A 19,479-nucleotide genomic window follows, 5' to 3' on the forward strand; every position below is an offset into this window, starting at 1 on the left:
GGCCATTGTGGAGAGGTTGGAGTCTGTTTGATTGAGTGTGTGGACAGGTGTCTTTTATACAGGTAACGAGTTCAAACAGGTGCAGTTAATACAGGTAATGAGTGGAGAACAGGAGGGCTTCTTAAAGAAAAACTAACAGGTCTGTGAGAGCCGGAATTCTTACTGGTTGGTAGGTGATCAAATACTTATGTCATGCAATAAAATGCAAATGAATTATTTAAAAATCATACAATGTGATTTTCTGGATTTTTGTTTTAGATTCCGTCTCTCACAGTTGAAGTGTACCTATGATAAAAATTACAGACCTCTACATGTTTTGTAAGTAGGAAAACCTGCAAAATTGGCAGTGTATCAAATACTTGTTCTCCCCACTGTATTTACACCCCTCGACTAGGCAGAGATCCTCTCCTTGTATGTTAAGATAAACAATCAGTCAGTTTTTGTTGCTGGGCAGAAACTAGGTCTGTTCCTCTTCGTTGTGATTGTCATGGCCCAGCTTGAGTCCAGAACCTTTGTGTGTGGGTATGTGTGTGTGTGGGAGATAATGCTACAGTTAGTGCTTCGTTGAGGTGGGCCCCTCTGGCTCCCTTCCCAGATGTTTCCTACCTCTTCAACTGTTATCCTCACATCGATATTGAGTTCCACCACCACTTCTCCTTTCCCTACAAGTTACTGAAACTAACTTGGCGTGACAGGAACCGAGACCCGACTATTGATCTTTTGCCTAATCCTTAAAAAGTCTATAAAAAAACTGAGATGCCATATTGGTTCCCTCTTAGTGGCCAAGAACACTAGCGGATGTCCTCTGGTCTACAGTACCCTGACTGTCTCCACCATACATATTGTTCCATCCAGACAGTACAGAACAGAACAGTACATTCCCCATACACTGAGTATACCAAACATTATGAACACCTTCCTTATATTGAGTTGCAAGTGACATCGATAAGGGATCATATCTTTCACCTGGATTCACCTGGTAAGTCTATGTCATGGAAAGACATTCCTAATGTTTTATACACTAAGCTTATGTTCAAACCATCAGCAACAGGGAGAGGGAGGGAGAAATATGTTATCTGAGCAGTAGGCCTAATTGCCAGAACTATGGAAGAAATCATCGTACAGCTACTGCTAGTGTGGAACGGAGAAGGACAGTAAGAAGCACAAAAACAGTTAAGCATTCTGTATGCATTCAAATCAGTTTAATCTTGAATATTCCAATTTCACCTACTGTACTGTTGGGATATAGGTGATATATGGTACTGTACTGAACATACCAGTCTTTTCTTTCTGTCTAGGTCTGAGTGCGTGTGTGTGTGTGTGTGTGTGTGTGTGTATGTGTGTGTCTCCATTCTAATGTAAATACATCTGTACATGTGGATGGGTGTGTTAGTATGTAGTAACGTCTGCGTGTCAGACTCGCAGGCTGCTGAGCGGTGCAGTCAGATGGTGATGTCACTGTGGCCCCTGGGTCTCAGTAATGCTGCTGTAACTCTCCAGGCCCTGGCATCCATCCCTCTGTAAAGCCTCACTGTGAGATCACAGCCAATGGGATAAAAGGAAGCTCTCTAGCTAACGAGGCCCGTTGGTCCCCATTACAGTATGGTGTAAATAACACAAGCGTCATCGTCAGGTCCAGACCTGGGTTCATATATCATTTGCTTTCTTTCAAATGTTTGAATGCGCTTGCCTGTCGTAATGGGAACCAGCCCCTGTTGTCATGACAGGGCGACCCTGATGGCGGCGTTGCCAGGGCGGAACAGACTCAGCCTCCCGTCCAGAGTCCCGGTCAGCAGCTGGGAAGGAGAGAGACAGAGAATAAGAATGACATCATCACGCTACCCTTTGACTGATCACATGAGGGTGATTATAAACAGAGACTGACTGTATTCCCTTTTCCTGACGACTTAAACTGAGATCTTCCGCTGCTCTACAGTATGTTCGCTACATACTTCAGTCTGAGACTGGCACCGTTGAAGTCGTTTCTGGGGACGTCAAAATGAGGGGTTCTGTACAAAACAAAGTCTTTAGCGATTGTATCTGTAACTAAACAGAGTAGCAAAGCCAACTACGAAATGTTCTAAATGCCGCATTAACCATGTTTTTTGTCTCTGGCCCAATCCATCGGTTTCTGGGACAAATCAGAACGGTTAGAATGTGTTTGCGTTCTAGAAATGGTCAGGGAGTTACTCAGATGGAGACTCGTTGAAGAGAAGAAAGTAGCGCTGTGGGTGTGGCGTAGCGTTTGGCTGGAGCAAGGCGTTTGGGTAGCCAGGCAAGTATCCATACCTATCACGCTAAACTCTTTAGGGTGCCTTTCTACATGATCCTATAGTCTGATCCCAGATCTGTTTGTGCTGTCTTGCTAAGTCCTATAAATATCAACTGGCATGAAAACGACCGTAGCAGTTGGCAGTTTTCTCATGACAACGACCATAGGAGCACAAAAGACAGTAGAGAAATATCTGGGACCAGGCTAGTAGGCTATTCCCTCTATCATACTGTTGCATTTAACTCAGCATGATCCAAACTTCTAATTGGGGAAAGCCATGCAATATTGCATAACAGCACTGATCTCTACAACAAAGCTAAACTAAGAACTTTGCAGCAGTTAAATCCCAGGTTTATAATATCTCATAGCAATTATCAAACTGTCCACACTGTGGCCCAAATAGCACCCTATAACCTACATGCTCAGAAAAAAAGGTTATTCGGCTGTTCGCATAGAATAACCTTTTTTGGTTCCAGGTATAAGCCTTTTTTGATCCCGGTAGAACGTATTACCCTCTGTGGAAAGGGTTCTACATGGAACTCAAAAGGGTTATTTCTACCTGGAACCAAAAGGGTTCCACTTGGAACCAAAAAGGGTTATTTAAAGGGTTCTCCTTGCGGACAGCGGAATAACCCTTTTAGGTTCTACATAGTTCTACATAAGTTGCATGGACTCTGTATGCAATAATTAACATGATTTTTTAATTACTACCTCATCTCTGTACCCCACACATACAATTATCTGTAAGGTCCCTCAGTGGAGCAGTGAATTTCAAACACAGATTCAAACACAAAGACCTGGGAGGTTTCCCAATGCCTCGCAAAAAAGGACACCTATTGGTAGATGAGTAAAAATGAAAAAAGCAGACATTGAATACCCCTTTTAGTATGGTGAATTTATTAATTACACTTTGGATGGTGTATCAATACAGCCAGTCACTACAAAGGTACAGGTGTCCTTACTAACTCAGTTGCCAAAGAGGAAAGAAACTGCTCAGGGATTTCACCATGACGCCAATGGTGACTTTAAAACACTTACAGAGTTTAATGGCTGTGATAGGAGAAAACTGAGGATGGATAAACAACATTGTAGTTACTCCACAATACTACAAAAGTAGGAAGCCTTGTTGCAAACATACATTCTGTTTGCAACAAGGCACAAAAGTAAAACTGCAAATAATGTGGCAAAGAAATGAACTTGTTCTGAATATAAAGCGTTATGTTTGGGGCAAATCCAACACAACACATCACTGAGTATCAAGCATGGTGGTGGCTGCATCATGTTATGGGTATGCTTGTCATTGGCAAGGACTAGGGAGTTTTTGGGGATAAAAAGAAACGGAATAGAGCTAAGCACAGGCAAAATGACATGGTGTCACGTTCCTGACCTGTTTTCTGTTGTTTTGTATGTGTTTAGTTGGTCAGGACGTGAGCTGGGTGGGAATTCTATGTTGTGTGTCTAGTTTGTCTGTTTCTATGTCCAGCCTAATATGGTTCTCAATCAGAGGCAGATGGTAATCGTTGTCCCTGATTGAGAATCATATATAGGAGGCTTGTTTTGTGTTGGGATTTTGTGGGTGTTTGTTTCCTGTCTCTGTGTTTGTTCTGCACCAGATAGGACTGTCTCGGTTTTCACGGTTTGTTATTTTGTTTGCTGTTTGTAGTGTTCACTTGTTCGTTATTAAACATGTTGAACACTAGCCGCGCTGCATTTTGGTCCTCTCCTTCACCTATGGAAGAAAACCGTTACAGATGGAATGTTCTTGAGTGGCCTAGTTACAGTTTTGACTTAAATCAGCTTGAACATCTATGTCAAGACTTGAAAATGGCTGTCAAGCAATTATCAACAATCAACTTGACAGAGCTTGAAGAATTTTGAAAATAATGTGCAAAAAATATTGTACAATCCAGGTGTGCAAAGCTGTAATAGCTGCCAAAGGAGATTCTAACATGTATTGAGTAACGGGTGTGAATACTTATGTAAATTAGATATTTCTGTATTTCATTTTCACATGGAAACATTTCAAAAAAATATGTTTTCACTGGCATTATGGGTTATTGTGTGTAAAAAAGATATTAAGCCAAGCAGCCTGACCCACACACTCATGGATACAGACACACGCATTCACGGACGTAGACACTCACGCACGCACACACACACACACACACACACACACACACACACACACACACACACACACACACACACACACACACACACACACACACACACACACACACACGTATGCACGTGCACACAGATCACACACAACTCTCCCCCACACACGTATCCCCTTGTCCTCAGCAGCATATCTCTCTCAAAGAGGAGGGACCATGATCTCAGCTATCCCCTGTCGGCCAATCAGCCAGTGACCCAGGCCAGAGCAACATTACCTCACCACTACGGCAGCCAATCTACAGGCTCCAATGCAACCTGGGAAACCTTCCATTTAGAGTTCATAGTGAGATTCTGTCCTGTGTGAAAGAGTCTGTGTCCTCAACAGCACTCCATTACCTATTAAGTGTACTACTTTTGACCCGGACCCATAGCGCTCTGGTCAAAAGTAGTGCACTATAAAGGGAATACGGTGCCATTTGGGACGCATCCTGATAAACCTTCCATTTGGGGTTCATAGTGAGACTCATGGTACTCATTCATAATGGCTTATGAGAGCTGTGGAAATTGATGGCACTCCGAGACATTAGTCAACACTGTACTGTGCTAGTCTGTGACCTCAGGTTAACATACACCCCAAAAATAATCTGTATTTCATCACACAAAAGATCTGCACAGGTGCAAAAAATGACAGGGACTATTCCATTGGTTTCATTGTGCCAGGCAAGCTCATTGAAGCACAAGTATTTAAAATATATTAAATATGATTGGAGCCAGGTCTGATATCAACGAGAGACCAGGACATCAGCTAAATGAGTGAATAGGCCCATATGCAGTCAACACCCTGATATGACAGGAAAGAGTCAGAAGATCAGTCAAACACAGGTAGTCTGCTGAGCCCTAACCATGCACTTCAGCTAAACTTTCTGACGATTGATGAGTGAATACGCCCCTGTTGGGAAAGAGTCAGAAGAGTCTGAAGTGTTTGGAATGAAGATGAGTCAAACACCAGTAGGGCTGACTAGTTTCTATCAGGGTTTATTTATTTAATCACACACACGCGCACGCCCACAAACGTACGCACACACACACTGTCTAGCCCTATATCTATCAGGGTTTATTTATTTAATCTCTTCTGGTTTGGATGTTGATGCTGTAGCAGATCCTCCTTACTGGAGACACAGGGACAATACCCAGCTGTGTGTGGAACGCTAGGAGAGGAGAGTTCACTGACACACACACGCAGGGCTGGCTCTAACCTTTTGGGGGCCTTATGCAAGATTTGGTTGGGGGCCCCCCCACCTTGCCGCAAATCATTTTAATAAATGTAGCAATCATTCTATTCTAATTATTTTGGCTTGAGGCAGAGGGAATTTTTTTCTTCAATTTTACAGCTAATTTCCTGCAATTCTATCCATTTTATCATGTGGTGGAAATAAATTTTAGCAGTTTTAAAGCTAATTTCCTGCAATTCTACACATTTTTCCATGACTTATGCCATGTTAATATGATATCTGAGTGAGAAAGACTAACAAAATCAATGGTGGCCTCCTGGAGGTCAGGGCCCTGTGCAGGTTTTTTTTTATTTTTATAGCTGGCTGGATTAACTAACAATCTAAACATTGCTAGCTGACATGGCTAATTGAGAGACTCTCAGTTCCTCACATAACAAGAGAAAAACTGCTGGTCCTGCTTTATTTGGAGTGCATCTTCATACAGGCTTCATAAGCACTACATAGATGCTTCACAAATCATATATAACCGTATGTCATGCGCTATTAAGATTCATAATGTGGCATAAGTGTGTGACATAACCATCAATGTATTTATTCACATTTATTAGAGCATGAAATACAGTTATAGATTATTTGTGACCCATTTATGTAGTGCTTATGAAGCCTATATGAATGCTTTATGGTGGCCCCCTAAAGGACGGGGCCCTAAGCGACCGCTTTTGCCTGGAGCAGGCCCTGCACACACGCTGACTGTCTGTTTGTGTCTCTCTCACTCACATGCTCTGCAGGAAGTCAGTCACCCCACCCATGTACACATACACATGGATACGTGCACACACACACACACACACACACACACACACACACACACACACACACACACACACACACACACACACACACACACACACACACACACACACACACACACACACACACACACACACACACACACACACACACACACACACACACACACATTTTGTTCTTATATTCTTGTGGGGACCTAAAATGTATTTCCATTCAAAAATTTCCATTTTCCCTAAACCTAACCCTAACCCTAAACCTTATCCTAACCCTAACCTTAACCCTAAACCTAACCCCTAAACTTAAAATAGCCTTTGTCCTTATGGGGACGTGGGAAATGACCCCATGAAGGAGAATTTTCCTTGTTTACTTTTCTTCTGGCAGTAAAACATTAAATGAACACAGTCTGCTGTCCATTTAATGTGTGAAAGTGAGAAAGGGAGGCTGAACCTAAAAATACCCCTAACCCTCTAGCTAACCCTCCTATTACCCCTAACCATCTAGCTAACCCTCCTATTACCCCTAACCATCTAGCTAACCCTCCTATTACCCCTAACCATCTAGCTAACCCTCCCATTACCCCTAACCATCTAGCTAACCCTCCCATTACCCCTAACCCTCTAGCTAACCCTCCTATTACCCCTAACCCTCTAGCTAACCCTCATATTACCCCTAACCATCTAGCTAACCCTCCTATTACCCCTAACCATCTAGCTAACCCTCCTATTACCCCTAACCATCTAGCTAACCCTCCTATTACCCCTAACCCTCTAGCTAACCCTCCTATTACCCCTAACCATCTAGCTAACCCTCCTATTACCCCTAACCATCTAGCTAACCTTCATATTACCCCTATCTATCTAACCCTCCTATTACCCCTAACCATCTAGCTAACCCTCCTATTACCCCTAACCATCTAGCTAACCCTCCTATTACCCCTAACCATCTAGCTAACCCTCCCATTACCCCTAACCATATAGCTAACCTTCCCATTACCCCTAACCATCTAGCTAACCCTCCTATTACCCCTAACCATCTAGCTAACCCTCCTATTACCCCTAACCATCTAGCTAACCTTCCCATTACCCCTAACCATCTAGCTAACCCTCCCATTACCCCTAACCATCTAGCTAACCCTCCTATTACCCCTAACCATCTAGCTAACCCTCCCATTACCCCTAACCATCTAGCTAACCCTCCTATTACCCCTAACCATATAGCTAACCTTCCCATTACCCCTAACCATCTAGCTAACCCTCCCATTACCCCTAACCATCTAGCTAACCCTCCTATTAAATGGCCCTAACCATCTAGGTAACCATCATATTACCCCTAGTCATCTAGCTAACCCTCCCATTACCCCTAACCATCTAGCTAACCCTCCCATTACCCCTAACCATCTAGCTAACCTTCATATTACCCCTAACCATCTAGCTAACCCTCCTATTACCCCTAACCATCTAGCTAACCTTCATATTACCCCTATCTATCTAAACCTCCTATTACCCCTAACCATCTAGCTAACCTTCCCATTACCCCTAACCATCTAGCTAACCCTCCTATTACCCCTAACCATCTAGCTAACCCTCCTATTACCCCTAACCATCTAGCTAACCTTCCCATTACCCCTAACCATCTAGCTAACCCTCCCATTACCCCTAACCATCTAGCTAACCCTCCTATTACCCCTAACCATCTAGCTAACCCTCCCATTACCCCTAACCATCTAGCTAACCCTCCTATTACCCCTAACCATATAGCTAACCTTCCCATTACCCCTAACCATCTAGCTAACCCTCCCATTACCCCTAACCATCTAGCTAACCCTCCTATTAAATGGCCCTAACCATCTAGGTAACCATCATATTACCCCTAGTCATCTAGCTAACCCTCCCATTACCCCTAACCATCTAGCTAACCCTCCCATTACCCCTAACCATCTAGCTAACCTTCATATTACCCCTAACCATCTAGCCAACCCTCCTATTACCCCTAACCATCTAGCTAACCTTCATATTACCCCTATCTATCTAAACCTCCTATTACCCCTAACCATCTAGCTAACCTTCCCATTACCCCTAACCATCTAGCTAACCCTCCTATTACCCCTAACCATCTAGCTAACCCTCCTATTACCCCTAACCATCTAGCTAACCCTCCCATTACCCCTAACCATATAGCTAACCTTCCCATTACCCCTAACCATCTAGCTAACCCTCCTATTACCCCTAACCATCTAGCTAACCCTCCTATTACCCCTAACCATCTAGCTAACCTTCCCATTACCCCTAACCATCTAGCTAACCCTCCCATTACCCCTAACCATCTAGCTAACCCTCCTATTACCCCTAACCATCTAGCTAACCCTCCCATTACCCCTAACCATCTAGCTAACCCTCCTATTACCCCTAACCATATAGCTAACCTTCCCATTACCCCTAACGATCTAGCTAACCCTCCCATTACCCCTAACCATCTAGCTAACCCTCCTATTAAATGGCCCTAACCATCTAGGTAACCATCATATTACCCCATGTCATCTAGCTAACCCTCCCATTACCCCTAACCATCTAGCTAACCCTCCCATTACCCCTAACCATCTAGCTAACCTTCATATTACCCCTAACCATCTAGCTAACCCTCCTATTACCCCTATCTATCTAACCCTCATATTTCCCCTAACCATCTAGCTAACCCTCCCAATACCCCTAACCATCTAGCTAACCCTCCTATTAAATGGCCCTAACCATCTAGCTAACCCTCCCATTACCCCTAACCATCTAGCTAACCCTCCTATTAAATGGCCCTAACCATCTAGCTAACCCTCCCATTACCCCTAACCATCTAGCTAATCCTCCCATTACCCCTAACCATCTAGCTAACCCTCCTATTAAATGGCCCTAACCATCCAGCTAACCCTCCCATTAGCCCTAACCATCTAGCTAACCCTCCTATTAAATGGCCCTAACCATCTAGCTATCCCTCCCATTACCCCTAACCATCTAGCTAACCCTCCCATTAGCCCTAACCATCTAGCTAACCCTCCTATTAAATGGCCCTAACCATCTAGCTAACCCTCCCATTACCCCTAACCATCTAGCTAACCCTCCTATTAAATGGCCCTAACCATCTAGCTAACCCTCCCATTACCCCTAACCATCTAGCTAACCCTCCCATTACCCCTAACCATCTAGCTAACCCTCCTATTACCCCTAACCATCTAGCTAACCCTCCCATTACCCCTAACCATCTAGCTAACACTCCCATTAAATGGCCCTAACCATCTAGCTAACCCTCCCATTACCCCTAACCATCTAGCTAACCCTCCTATTACCCCTAACCATCTAGCTAACCTTCCCATTACCCCTAACCATCTAGCTAACCCTCCTATTAAATGGCCCTAACCATCTAGCTAACCCTCCCATTACCCCTAACCATCTAGCTAATCCTCCCATTACCCCTAACCATCTAGCTAACCCTCCTATTAAATGGCCCTAACCATCCAGCTAACCCTCCCATTAGCCCTAACCATCTAGCTAACCCTCCTATTAAATGGCCCTAACCATCTAGCTAACCCTCCCATTACCCCTAACCATCTAGCTAACCCTCCTATTAAATGGCCCTAACCCTCCCATTACCCCTAACCATCTAGCTAACCCTCCCATTACCCCTAACCATCTAGCTAACCTTCATATTACCCCTAACCATCTAGCTAACCCTCCTATTACCCCTATCTATCTAACCCTCATATTTCCCCTAACCATCTAGCTAACCCTCCCAATACCCCTAACCATCTAGCTAACCCTCCTATTAAATGGCCCTAACCATCTAGCTAACCCTCCCATTACCCCTAACCATCTAGCTAACCCTCCTATTAAATGGCCCTAACCATCTAGCTAACCCTCCCATTACCCCTAACCATCTAGCTAATCCTCCCATTACCCCTAACCATCTAGCTAACCCTCCTATTAAATGGCCCTAACCATCCAGCTAACCCTCCCATTAGCCCTAACCATCTAGCTAACCCTCCTATTAAATGGCCCTAACCATCTAGCTATCCCTCCCATTACCCCTAACCATCTAGCTAACCCTCCCATTAGCCCTAACCATCTAGCTAACCCTCCTATTAAATGGCCCTAACCATCTAGCTAACCCTCCCATTACCCCTAACCATCTAGCTAACCCTCCTATTAAATGGCCCTAACCATCTAGCTAACCCTCCCATTACCCCTAACCATCTAGCTAACCCTCCCATTACCCCTAACCATCTAGCTAACCCTCCTATTACCCCTAACCATCTAGCTAACCCTCCCATTACCCCTAACCATCTAGCTAACACTCCCATTAAATGGCCCTAACCATCTAGCTAACCCTCCCATTACCCCTAACCATCTAGCTAACCCTCCTATTACCCCTAACCATCTAGCTAACCTTCCCATTACCCCTAACCATCTAGCTAACCCTCCTATTAAATGGCCCTAACCATCTAGCTAACCCTCCCATTACCCCTAACCATCTAGCTAATCCTCCCATTACCCCTAACCATCTAGCTAACCCTCCTATTAAATGGCCCTAACCATCCAGCTAACCCTCCCATTAGCCCTAACCATCTAGCTAACCCTCCTATTAAATGGCCCTAACCATCTAGCTAACCCTCCCATTACCCCTAACCATCTAGCTAACCCTCCTATTAAATGGCCCTAACCCTCCCATTACCCCTAACCATCTAGCTAACCCTCCTATTAAATGGCCCTAACCATCTAGCTAACCCTCCCATTACCCCTAACCATCTAGCTAACCCTCCCATTACCCCTAACCATCTAGCTAACCCTCCCATTACCCCTAACCATCTAGCTAACCCTCCTATTACCCCTAACCATCTAGCTAACCCTCCCATTACCCCTAACCATCTAGCTAACACTCCCATTAAATGGCCCTAACCATCTAGCTAACCCTCCCATTACCCCTAACCATCTAGCTAACCCTCCTATTACCCCTAACCATCTAGCTAACCTTCCCATTACCCCTAACCATCTAGCTAACCCTCCTATTAAATGGCCCTAACCATCTAGCTAACCCTCCCATTACCCCTAACCATCTAGCTAATCCTCCCATTACCCCTAACCATCTAGCTAACCCTCCTATTAAATGGCCCTAACCATCCAGCTAACCCTCCCATTAGCCCTAACCATCTAGCTAACCCTCCTATTAAATGGCCCTAACCATCTAGCTAACCCTCCCATTACCCCTAACCATCTAGCTAACCCTCCTATTAAATGGCCCTAACCCTCCCATTAGCCCTAACCATCTAGCTAACCCTCCTATTAAATGGCCCTAACCATCTAGCTAACCCTCCTATTAAATAACCCCAACCTTCTAGCTAACCCTCCCATTATCTCTAACCATCTAGCTAACCCTCCCATTACCCCTAACTATGTAATGTAGCTAACCCTTTTTTTAAATGGCCCTAACCATCTAGCTAACCCTCCTATTAAATAACCCTAACCATCTATCTAACCCTCCTATTAAATAACCCCAACCTTCTAGCTAACCCTCCCATTATCTCTAACCATCTAGCTAACCCTCCCATTACCCCTAACTATGTAATGTAGCTAACCCTTTTTTTAAATGGCCCTAACCATCTAGCTAACCCTCCTATTAAATAACCCCAACCTTCTAGCTAACCCTCCCATTATCTCTAACCATCTAGCTAACCCTCCCATTACCCCTAACTATGTAATGTAGCTAACCCTTTTTTTAAATGGCCCTAACCATCTAGCTAACCCTCCTATTAAATAACCCTAACCATCTATCTAACCCTCCTATTAAATAACCCCAACCTTCTAGCTAACCCTCCCATTATCTCTAACCATCTAGCTAACCCTCCCATTACCCCTAACTATGTAATGTAGCTAACCCTTTTTTTAAATGGCCCTAACCATCTAGCTAACCCTCCTATTAAATAACCCTAACCATCTATCTAACCCTCCTATTAGCCCTAACCATCGAGCTAACCCTCCTACAGGCCCTAACTGTTTAGCTAACCCTTCCAATACCCATAACAATCTAGCTAACCCTCCTATTAAGTTCCTACTGGAACTCAAAATAATTATAACTTCAGCTGTGTGAGTTTAAATGAAGTCATGCAATACAATAAGTGTACACATTTGGTGAATCATAATAACTCAGATAATCATGCATGTACAGTGGGGAGAACAAGTATTTGATACACTGCCGATTTTGCAGGTTTTCCTACTTAAAAAGCATGTAGAGGTCTGTCATTTTTATCTTAGTTACACTTCAACTGTGAGAGACGGAATCTAAAACAAAAATCCAGAAAAACATATTGTATGATTTTTAAGTAATTAATTTGCATTTTATTGCATGACATAAGTATTTGATCACCTACCAACCAGTAAGAATTCCGGCTCTCACAGACCTGTTAGTTTTTCTTTAAGAAGGCCTCCTGTTCTCCACTCATTATCTGTATTAACTGCACCTGTTTGAACTCGTTACCTGTATAAAAGACACCTGTCCACACACTCTATCAAACAGACTCCAACCTCTCCACAATGGCCAAGACCAGAGAGCTGTGTAAGGACATCAGGGATAAAATTGTAGACCTGCACAAGGCTGGGATGGGCTACAAGACAATAGGCAAGCAGCTTGGTGAGAAGGCAACAACTGTTGGCGCAATTATTAGAAAATGGAAGAAGTTCAAGATGACGGTCAATCACCCTCGGTCTGCAAGATCTCACCTCGTGGGGCATCAATGATCATGAGGAAGGTGAGGGATCAGCCCAGAACTACACGACAGGACCTGGTCAATAACCTGAAGAGAAATGGGACCACAGTCTCAAAGAAAACCATTTAACACACTACGCCGTCATGGATTAAAATACTGCAGCGCACGCAAGGTCCCCCTGCTCAAGCCAGCGCATGTCCAGGCCCGTCTGAAGTTAGCCAATGACCATCTGGATGATCCAGAGGAGGAATGGGAGAAGGTCATGTGGTCTGATGAGACAAAAATAGAGCTTTTTGGTCAAAACTCCACTCGCAGTGTTTGGAGGAAGAAGAAGGATGAGTACAACCCCAAGAACACCATCCCAACCGTGAAGCATGGAGGTGGAAACATCATTCTTTGGGGATGCTTTTCTGCAAAGGGGACAGGACGACTGCACCGTATTGAGGGGAGGATGGATGGGGCCATGTATCGCGAGATCTTGGCCAACAACCTCCTTCCCTCAGTAAGAGCATTGAAGATGGGTTGTGGCTGGGTCTTCCAGCATGACAACGACCCGAAACACACAGCCAGGGCAACTAAGGAGGGGCTCCGTAAGAAGCATCTCAAGGTCCTGGAGTGGCCTAGCCAGTCTCCAGACCTGAACCCAATAGAAAATCTTTGGAGGGAGCTAAAAGTCCGTATTGCCCAGCGACAGCCACAAAACCTGAAGGATCTGGAGAAGGTCTGTATGGAGGAGTGGGCCAAAATCCCCGCTGCAGTGTGTGCAAACCTGGTCAAGAACTACAGGAAACGTAAGATCTCTGTAATTGCAAACAAAGTTTCTGTACCAAATATTAAGCTCTGCTTTTCTGATGTATCAAATACTTATGTCATGCAATAATATGCAAATTAATTACTTAAAAATCATACAATGTGATTTTCTGGATTTTTGTTTTAGATTCTGTCTCTCACAGTTGAAGTGTACCTATGATAAAAAATTACAGACCTCTACATGCTTTGTAAGTAGGAAAATCTGCAATATCGGCAGTGTATCAAATACTTGTTCTCCCCACTGTATGTAAGACGTGTCTTGTAATGAGAAATATGATGTTGGCTTCCTAGGGAGTGTGTTTATGATTTGATGCCATGATAATTATGACCTGACTGAAGGGAAAAAACAACACACTCATACATATTGGTTGGTAGATAAAATTAGGGTAGCAAAGCAACCGGTAGTTTCCCAAAGTTACCAGAATTTTCAGTCGTTTTGGTAATTAACAGAAAATCTATGGCTATCTATCAGAACTTTGGTCATTTTTACTTGAATAACTTAAAAAAATTAAAAAAAATCATATATAGTATTCATTTTATATACAGTGCTGTGAAAAAGTATTTGCCCCTTTCTAATTTTCTCTACTTTTGAAAAATAAAATTACATGTACTTTTTCGTGATATCGAATTGGTAGTTATAGTCTTGTCCCATCGCTGCAACTCCCGTACAGACTCAGGAGAGGTGAAGGTTGAGAGCCATGCGTCCTCCGTAACACAACCCTGCCAATCCGCACTGCTCACTTAACCCGGAAACCAGCCGCACCAATGTATCGGAGGAAACGCTGTACAACTGGCGACCGAAGTCGCTGGATCAAACCAGGGTATGTAGTGATGCCTCTAGCACTGCGATGCAGTGCCTTAGACCGCTACGCCACTCAGGAGGCCCTACTTTTAAATATTTTCAATACAGAATGTTATCAGATCTTCAACCAAAACCTAACATTAGATAAAGGGAACCTGAGTCAACGAATAACACAACAATTACATACTCCAATTTATTTCATAAACAAAGATTTGCAACACCCAATGCCCCTGTGTGAAAAAGCAATTGCACTCTTCCACTCAGTAACGGGTTGTGCCACCTTCAGTTGCAATGACTCCAACCAAACACTTCCTATAGTTGCTGATCAGTCTCATGTCGCTGTAGAGGAATTTTGCCCCACTCTTCCATGCAGAACTGCTTTAACTCAGTGACATTTGTGGGTTTTCAAATATGAACTGTTCATTTCAAGTCTTGCTACAACATGATTGTCTTGCTTCATGACCCAGCTGCGCTTCAGCTTCAGCTCACAGACAGATGGCCTGACATTCTCCTGTAGAATTCTCTGATACAGAGTAGAATTTATGGTTCCTTCTATTAAGGCAAGTCGTCCAGGTCCTGAGGAAGCAAGGCATCCCCAAACCATCACACTACCACCACCATTCATGACCGTCGGTATAAGGTTCTTACTGTCCCATTATGTCTGTCGAAAACCAAACACTGCATTCCACAACTTTTTGTTATTTGTAAACTCAGGTTCCCTTTATCTAATATCAGGTTTTGATTGAAGTTCTAATAACATTCAGTATCAAAAATATGCAAACATAGAGAAAATCAGAAAGAGGGCAAAAACTTTTTCACGCCACTGTATCTGTGTCCATATTGTCCATGAGTTTCTTGTAGAAATAATGACAAAATAATCTAACGAACAATGGCATTATTTTCAATTAACTGCAACTCTTCCAACTATTGATGTTTTTCACAACTGCCACCAAACATTTACAGCAAAAACATACTGACATAGTAAAATAAATAAATACATGTGTGTAAAAATATATAAAGGATATTTCATGCTGAAACCCTCATATTAAACACCAATGGTATTCACTAAATTGATGGTTTATATTTCAGATCATGTTTTACAGCTTTGTCCTTACATTTTTATTTTAAAATCATAATTTCATATATTTCACATGGCCACAAAGTCAGAGATCATTACAGACACCTGTAAAAATCTGAAGAGCCACTAGATGTCTTGTGATAGATTACATGAAATCCTTGAAAAATACCAAAATTCTGGTAGTTTACTGGTAAACTTAGAAAGTTTCCAGTAATATACTCTCCCTTTGCAACCGTAGGTATAATAGTACATAGTAATTGCATCAACTTGCTGATTGTTCCCCCATCCGCTTAGTACAGGGCATTCCATGTCTTTATGTCTGTCTGAGGTGGGCCTTTTAATGGGCAATCTACAGTTTCTACATCCATTAGTGGGCTTATAAATTAATGATATACACATCGATTCTTGAAGAATATAACTTATAAATGCCTCATGAGCTTAGTTCAAATATCTAGCCCCATCAGAACCCCCCCAAAATAAGCTTGTTTTAGTCCTTTGATTGATTGTAAACAATGTAATTATAAACAAAGACTGTATTGCTTCAACATATGGTTAAAACGATAATTTTGATTTCATGGATCGTCAGACCTTTCATCCATAGTCTATGAATTTGAGAATGGTTACATTTCTCCAGCCCCATCCATCAGCTTTTTATAGCTTCAAAACATGGTTAAAACTATCATTTTGATCACATGGATGGTCAGTCCTTGCATCCATAGTCCTGTCTATGAATTTGAGAGTGGTTATCTCTCTAGCCGCATCCCTCAGCTATTTAAACAAATCGGTGACCCATTTGATATTGTTTGAACTGCAGATTGCTGCTTTAACATTCCCAGGCATTCCCAGGCAGTACAGAGACAGCCAGAGCAGACAGACATATGGAAGACTGACATATGGAAGAGTGACAGGGTCAACATTGCTCTTCAGTCCAGATGGTCTAGCTTACCCCAGATGGTTGAGCTTACCCCAGATGGTCTAGCTTACCCCAGATGGTTGAGCTTACCCCAGATGGTCTAGCTTACCCCAGATGGTCTAGCTTACCCCAGATGGTTGAGCTTACCCCAGATGGTTGAGCTTACCCCAGATGGTCTAGCTTACCCCAGATGGTCTAGCTTACCCCAGATGGTTGAGCTTACCACAGATGGTCTAGCTTACCCCAGATGGTCTAGCTTACCCCAGATGGTTGAGCTTACCACAGATGGTTGAGCTTACCCCAGATGGTTGAGCTTACCACAGATGGTTGAGCTTACCCCAGATGGTTGAGCTTACCCCAGATGGTTGAGCTTACCCCAGATGGTTGAGCTTACCCCAGATGGTCTAGCTTACCCCAGATGGTCTAGCTTACCCCAGATGGTTGAGCTTACCCCAGATGGTTGAGCTTACCACAGATGGTTGAGCTTACCCCAGATGGATGAGCTTACCCCAGATGGTTGAGCTTACCCCAGATGGATGAGCTTACCCCAGATGGTTGAGCTTACCACAGATGGTTGAGCTTACCACATATGGTTGAGCTTACCCCAGATGGTTGAGCTTACCCCAGATGGTTGAGCTTACCACAGATGGTTGAGCTTACCCCAGATGGTTGAGCTTACCCCAGATGGTTGAGCTTACCCCAGATGGTTGAGCTTACCCCAGATGGTTGAGCTTACCCCAGATGGTTGAGCTTACCACAGATGGTTGAGCTTACCCCAGATGGTTGAGCTTACCCCAGATGGTTGAGCTTACCCCAGATGGTTGAGCTTACCCCAGATGGTTGAGCTTACCACAGATGGTTGAGCTTACCACAGATGGTCTAGCTTACCCCAGATGGTCTAGCTTACCCCAGATGGTCTAGCTTACCCCAGATGGTCTAGCTTACCCCAGGACAGGACCCCGACTGAGAAGGTTCCAACTACACACTGACACTGCCTGTCTGTCTGACTGACTGAAGGATGGACGGACAGACGTCGTACTCATGGTTGGCTGGTCTTATCATAGGGGTTAACTACATCCTTATTACTACATCCTGGCTATGGCCACTACATACTGGCTATTAGCAAACAGAGTAGAACTGATCGCCAAATCAAATGGTCAATTGAGTAGTCTCGTTAAGTAGTTATGACATTACTCTTTCCATGAAATTTGATTCCTGAAAATATCTGACGTGAGACAATGGAAATACAGTACATACGTATTTAGACAGAAATTAATGGGTTTTGGTCTCAATAGGAACCCAGGTAGTCTAGCAGTTATGAGCGTTGGGCCAGTACTTAACCCTAATTGCTCCTGTAATTCGCTCTGGATAAGAGCATCTGCTAAATGACTAAAATGTTAAATGTACACCAGGACCTTTTCTACTGTATTGTTACATTCAGAGTATTATGTCTCCATAAATATCATCTAGGATCACAAATCTCTTTCATTATTTTTCATTTATTTTACTAGGCAAGTCAGTTAAGAACAAATTCTTATTTACAATGACGGCCTACCCCGGCCAAACTTTTGTCAAAAGTAGTGCACCATGTAGGAAATAGGCCCATAGGGCTCTGGTCAAAAGTAGTGCACTATATAGGGACTAAGGTGCCATTTGGGATGCATGCAGCCCAAGAATATCAATCACCCATAGCAACACACAATACATTTCCACATCACCTCCCCTTGGTTTGGGATCGGTTAATCCTCCCTGCAGACAACCCAGGTGTCTCTGTGTGTATGTGTGTGTGTGTGTGTGTGTGTGTGTGTGTGTGTGTGTGTGTGTTCTTGGAACAGAGGCTGAGTGGTTGACTGCTTGACCTTAGTGTCTCTTCCATCCTCCCCTGTTCCCTCTCTTCAACTCCCCCATCTCATCTCCCTGCTACCTCATCTCATCTCTAGCACATATTACAGTATGGAACATCCCACACTGATGTGTGTGTCATCTGGGATCCTAGCTCTACGGTAGGGAATAGCCTGCTCTGGTCTGTAACTCTGATAAATGTTGTGCTTAGGGAGGTTAAGATCCTTGTCTGGCTCAGACATTATTGTAAAAGAGAATGATGGAATCGCCATAATCTACTTTTTTATTTTTTATTATTGAATATTTAAAACATACAATATACTTGCAGTGAAGACGCTCAACAACTACATCACATTAGTCATCTAACAGACTCCCATCCAGAGCGACAGACAGAAGCAACCAGGGTCAACGCCCTGCTCAAGGGCACGTCGACAGATCTCCCACAAGGTCAAAAACGGGGACCTGAACCAGCGATCCATCAGTCACCGGCCCAAGCTTCCAACCGCCAGGCCACCAGCCCTCCAAGATCCCCCCACAGTTCACCAAAAGCTGCCCCTCAACCATCCAAGACCCGCCCCACAGAAAAATAAATAAATAATAATAATATTTCCATTCCCCACCCCCAAGACCCCCCTTAATGCACCAACAACCAACAAAATGAACAAAAGAGAAAGACAAATGAAAACAGAAAACAACAATGCAAAAAACAAGACATCAAGGACAACTAAAATCATAACAGCAAGGCCAACTGAATATGTTTGAGTGCATGCATTTCACTATTTACGTGTGTGCGTTTATGTATGTGCACATGTGTACATTTGACTGAGAGTGTGTGTATATGCATGTGTACTAACACCTGC

The 19,479-nt window shown here is 43.5% G+C and overlaps 1 protein-coding gene across 1 annotated transcript in view; it reads right to left on the reverse strand.

Moving 5' to 3' along the window:
• Positions 1-380: 380 nt before the first annotated feature.
• Positions 381-19,479, reverse strand: part of wdr27 (WD repeat domain 27) — a 274,954-nt gene continuing 255,855 nt past the window's right edge. Inside the window, exon 25 of the mRNA XM_071409311.1 lies at positions 381-1,796. Coding sequence (XP_071265412.1) covers positions 1,719-1,796 — 78 coding nt within the window. The 3' untranslated portion in view covers positions 381-1,718. The remainder of the gene's footprint in view (positions 1,797-19,479) is intronic.

The sequence above is a fragment of the Salvelinus alpinus genome, chromosome 7 (assembly GCF_045679555.1).
Source record: "Salvelinus alpinus chromosome 7, SLU_Salpinus.1, whole genome shotgun sequence".
NCBI lineage: Eukaryota > Metazoa > Chordata > Actinopteri > Salmoniformes > Salmonidae > Salvelinus > Salvelinus alpinus.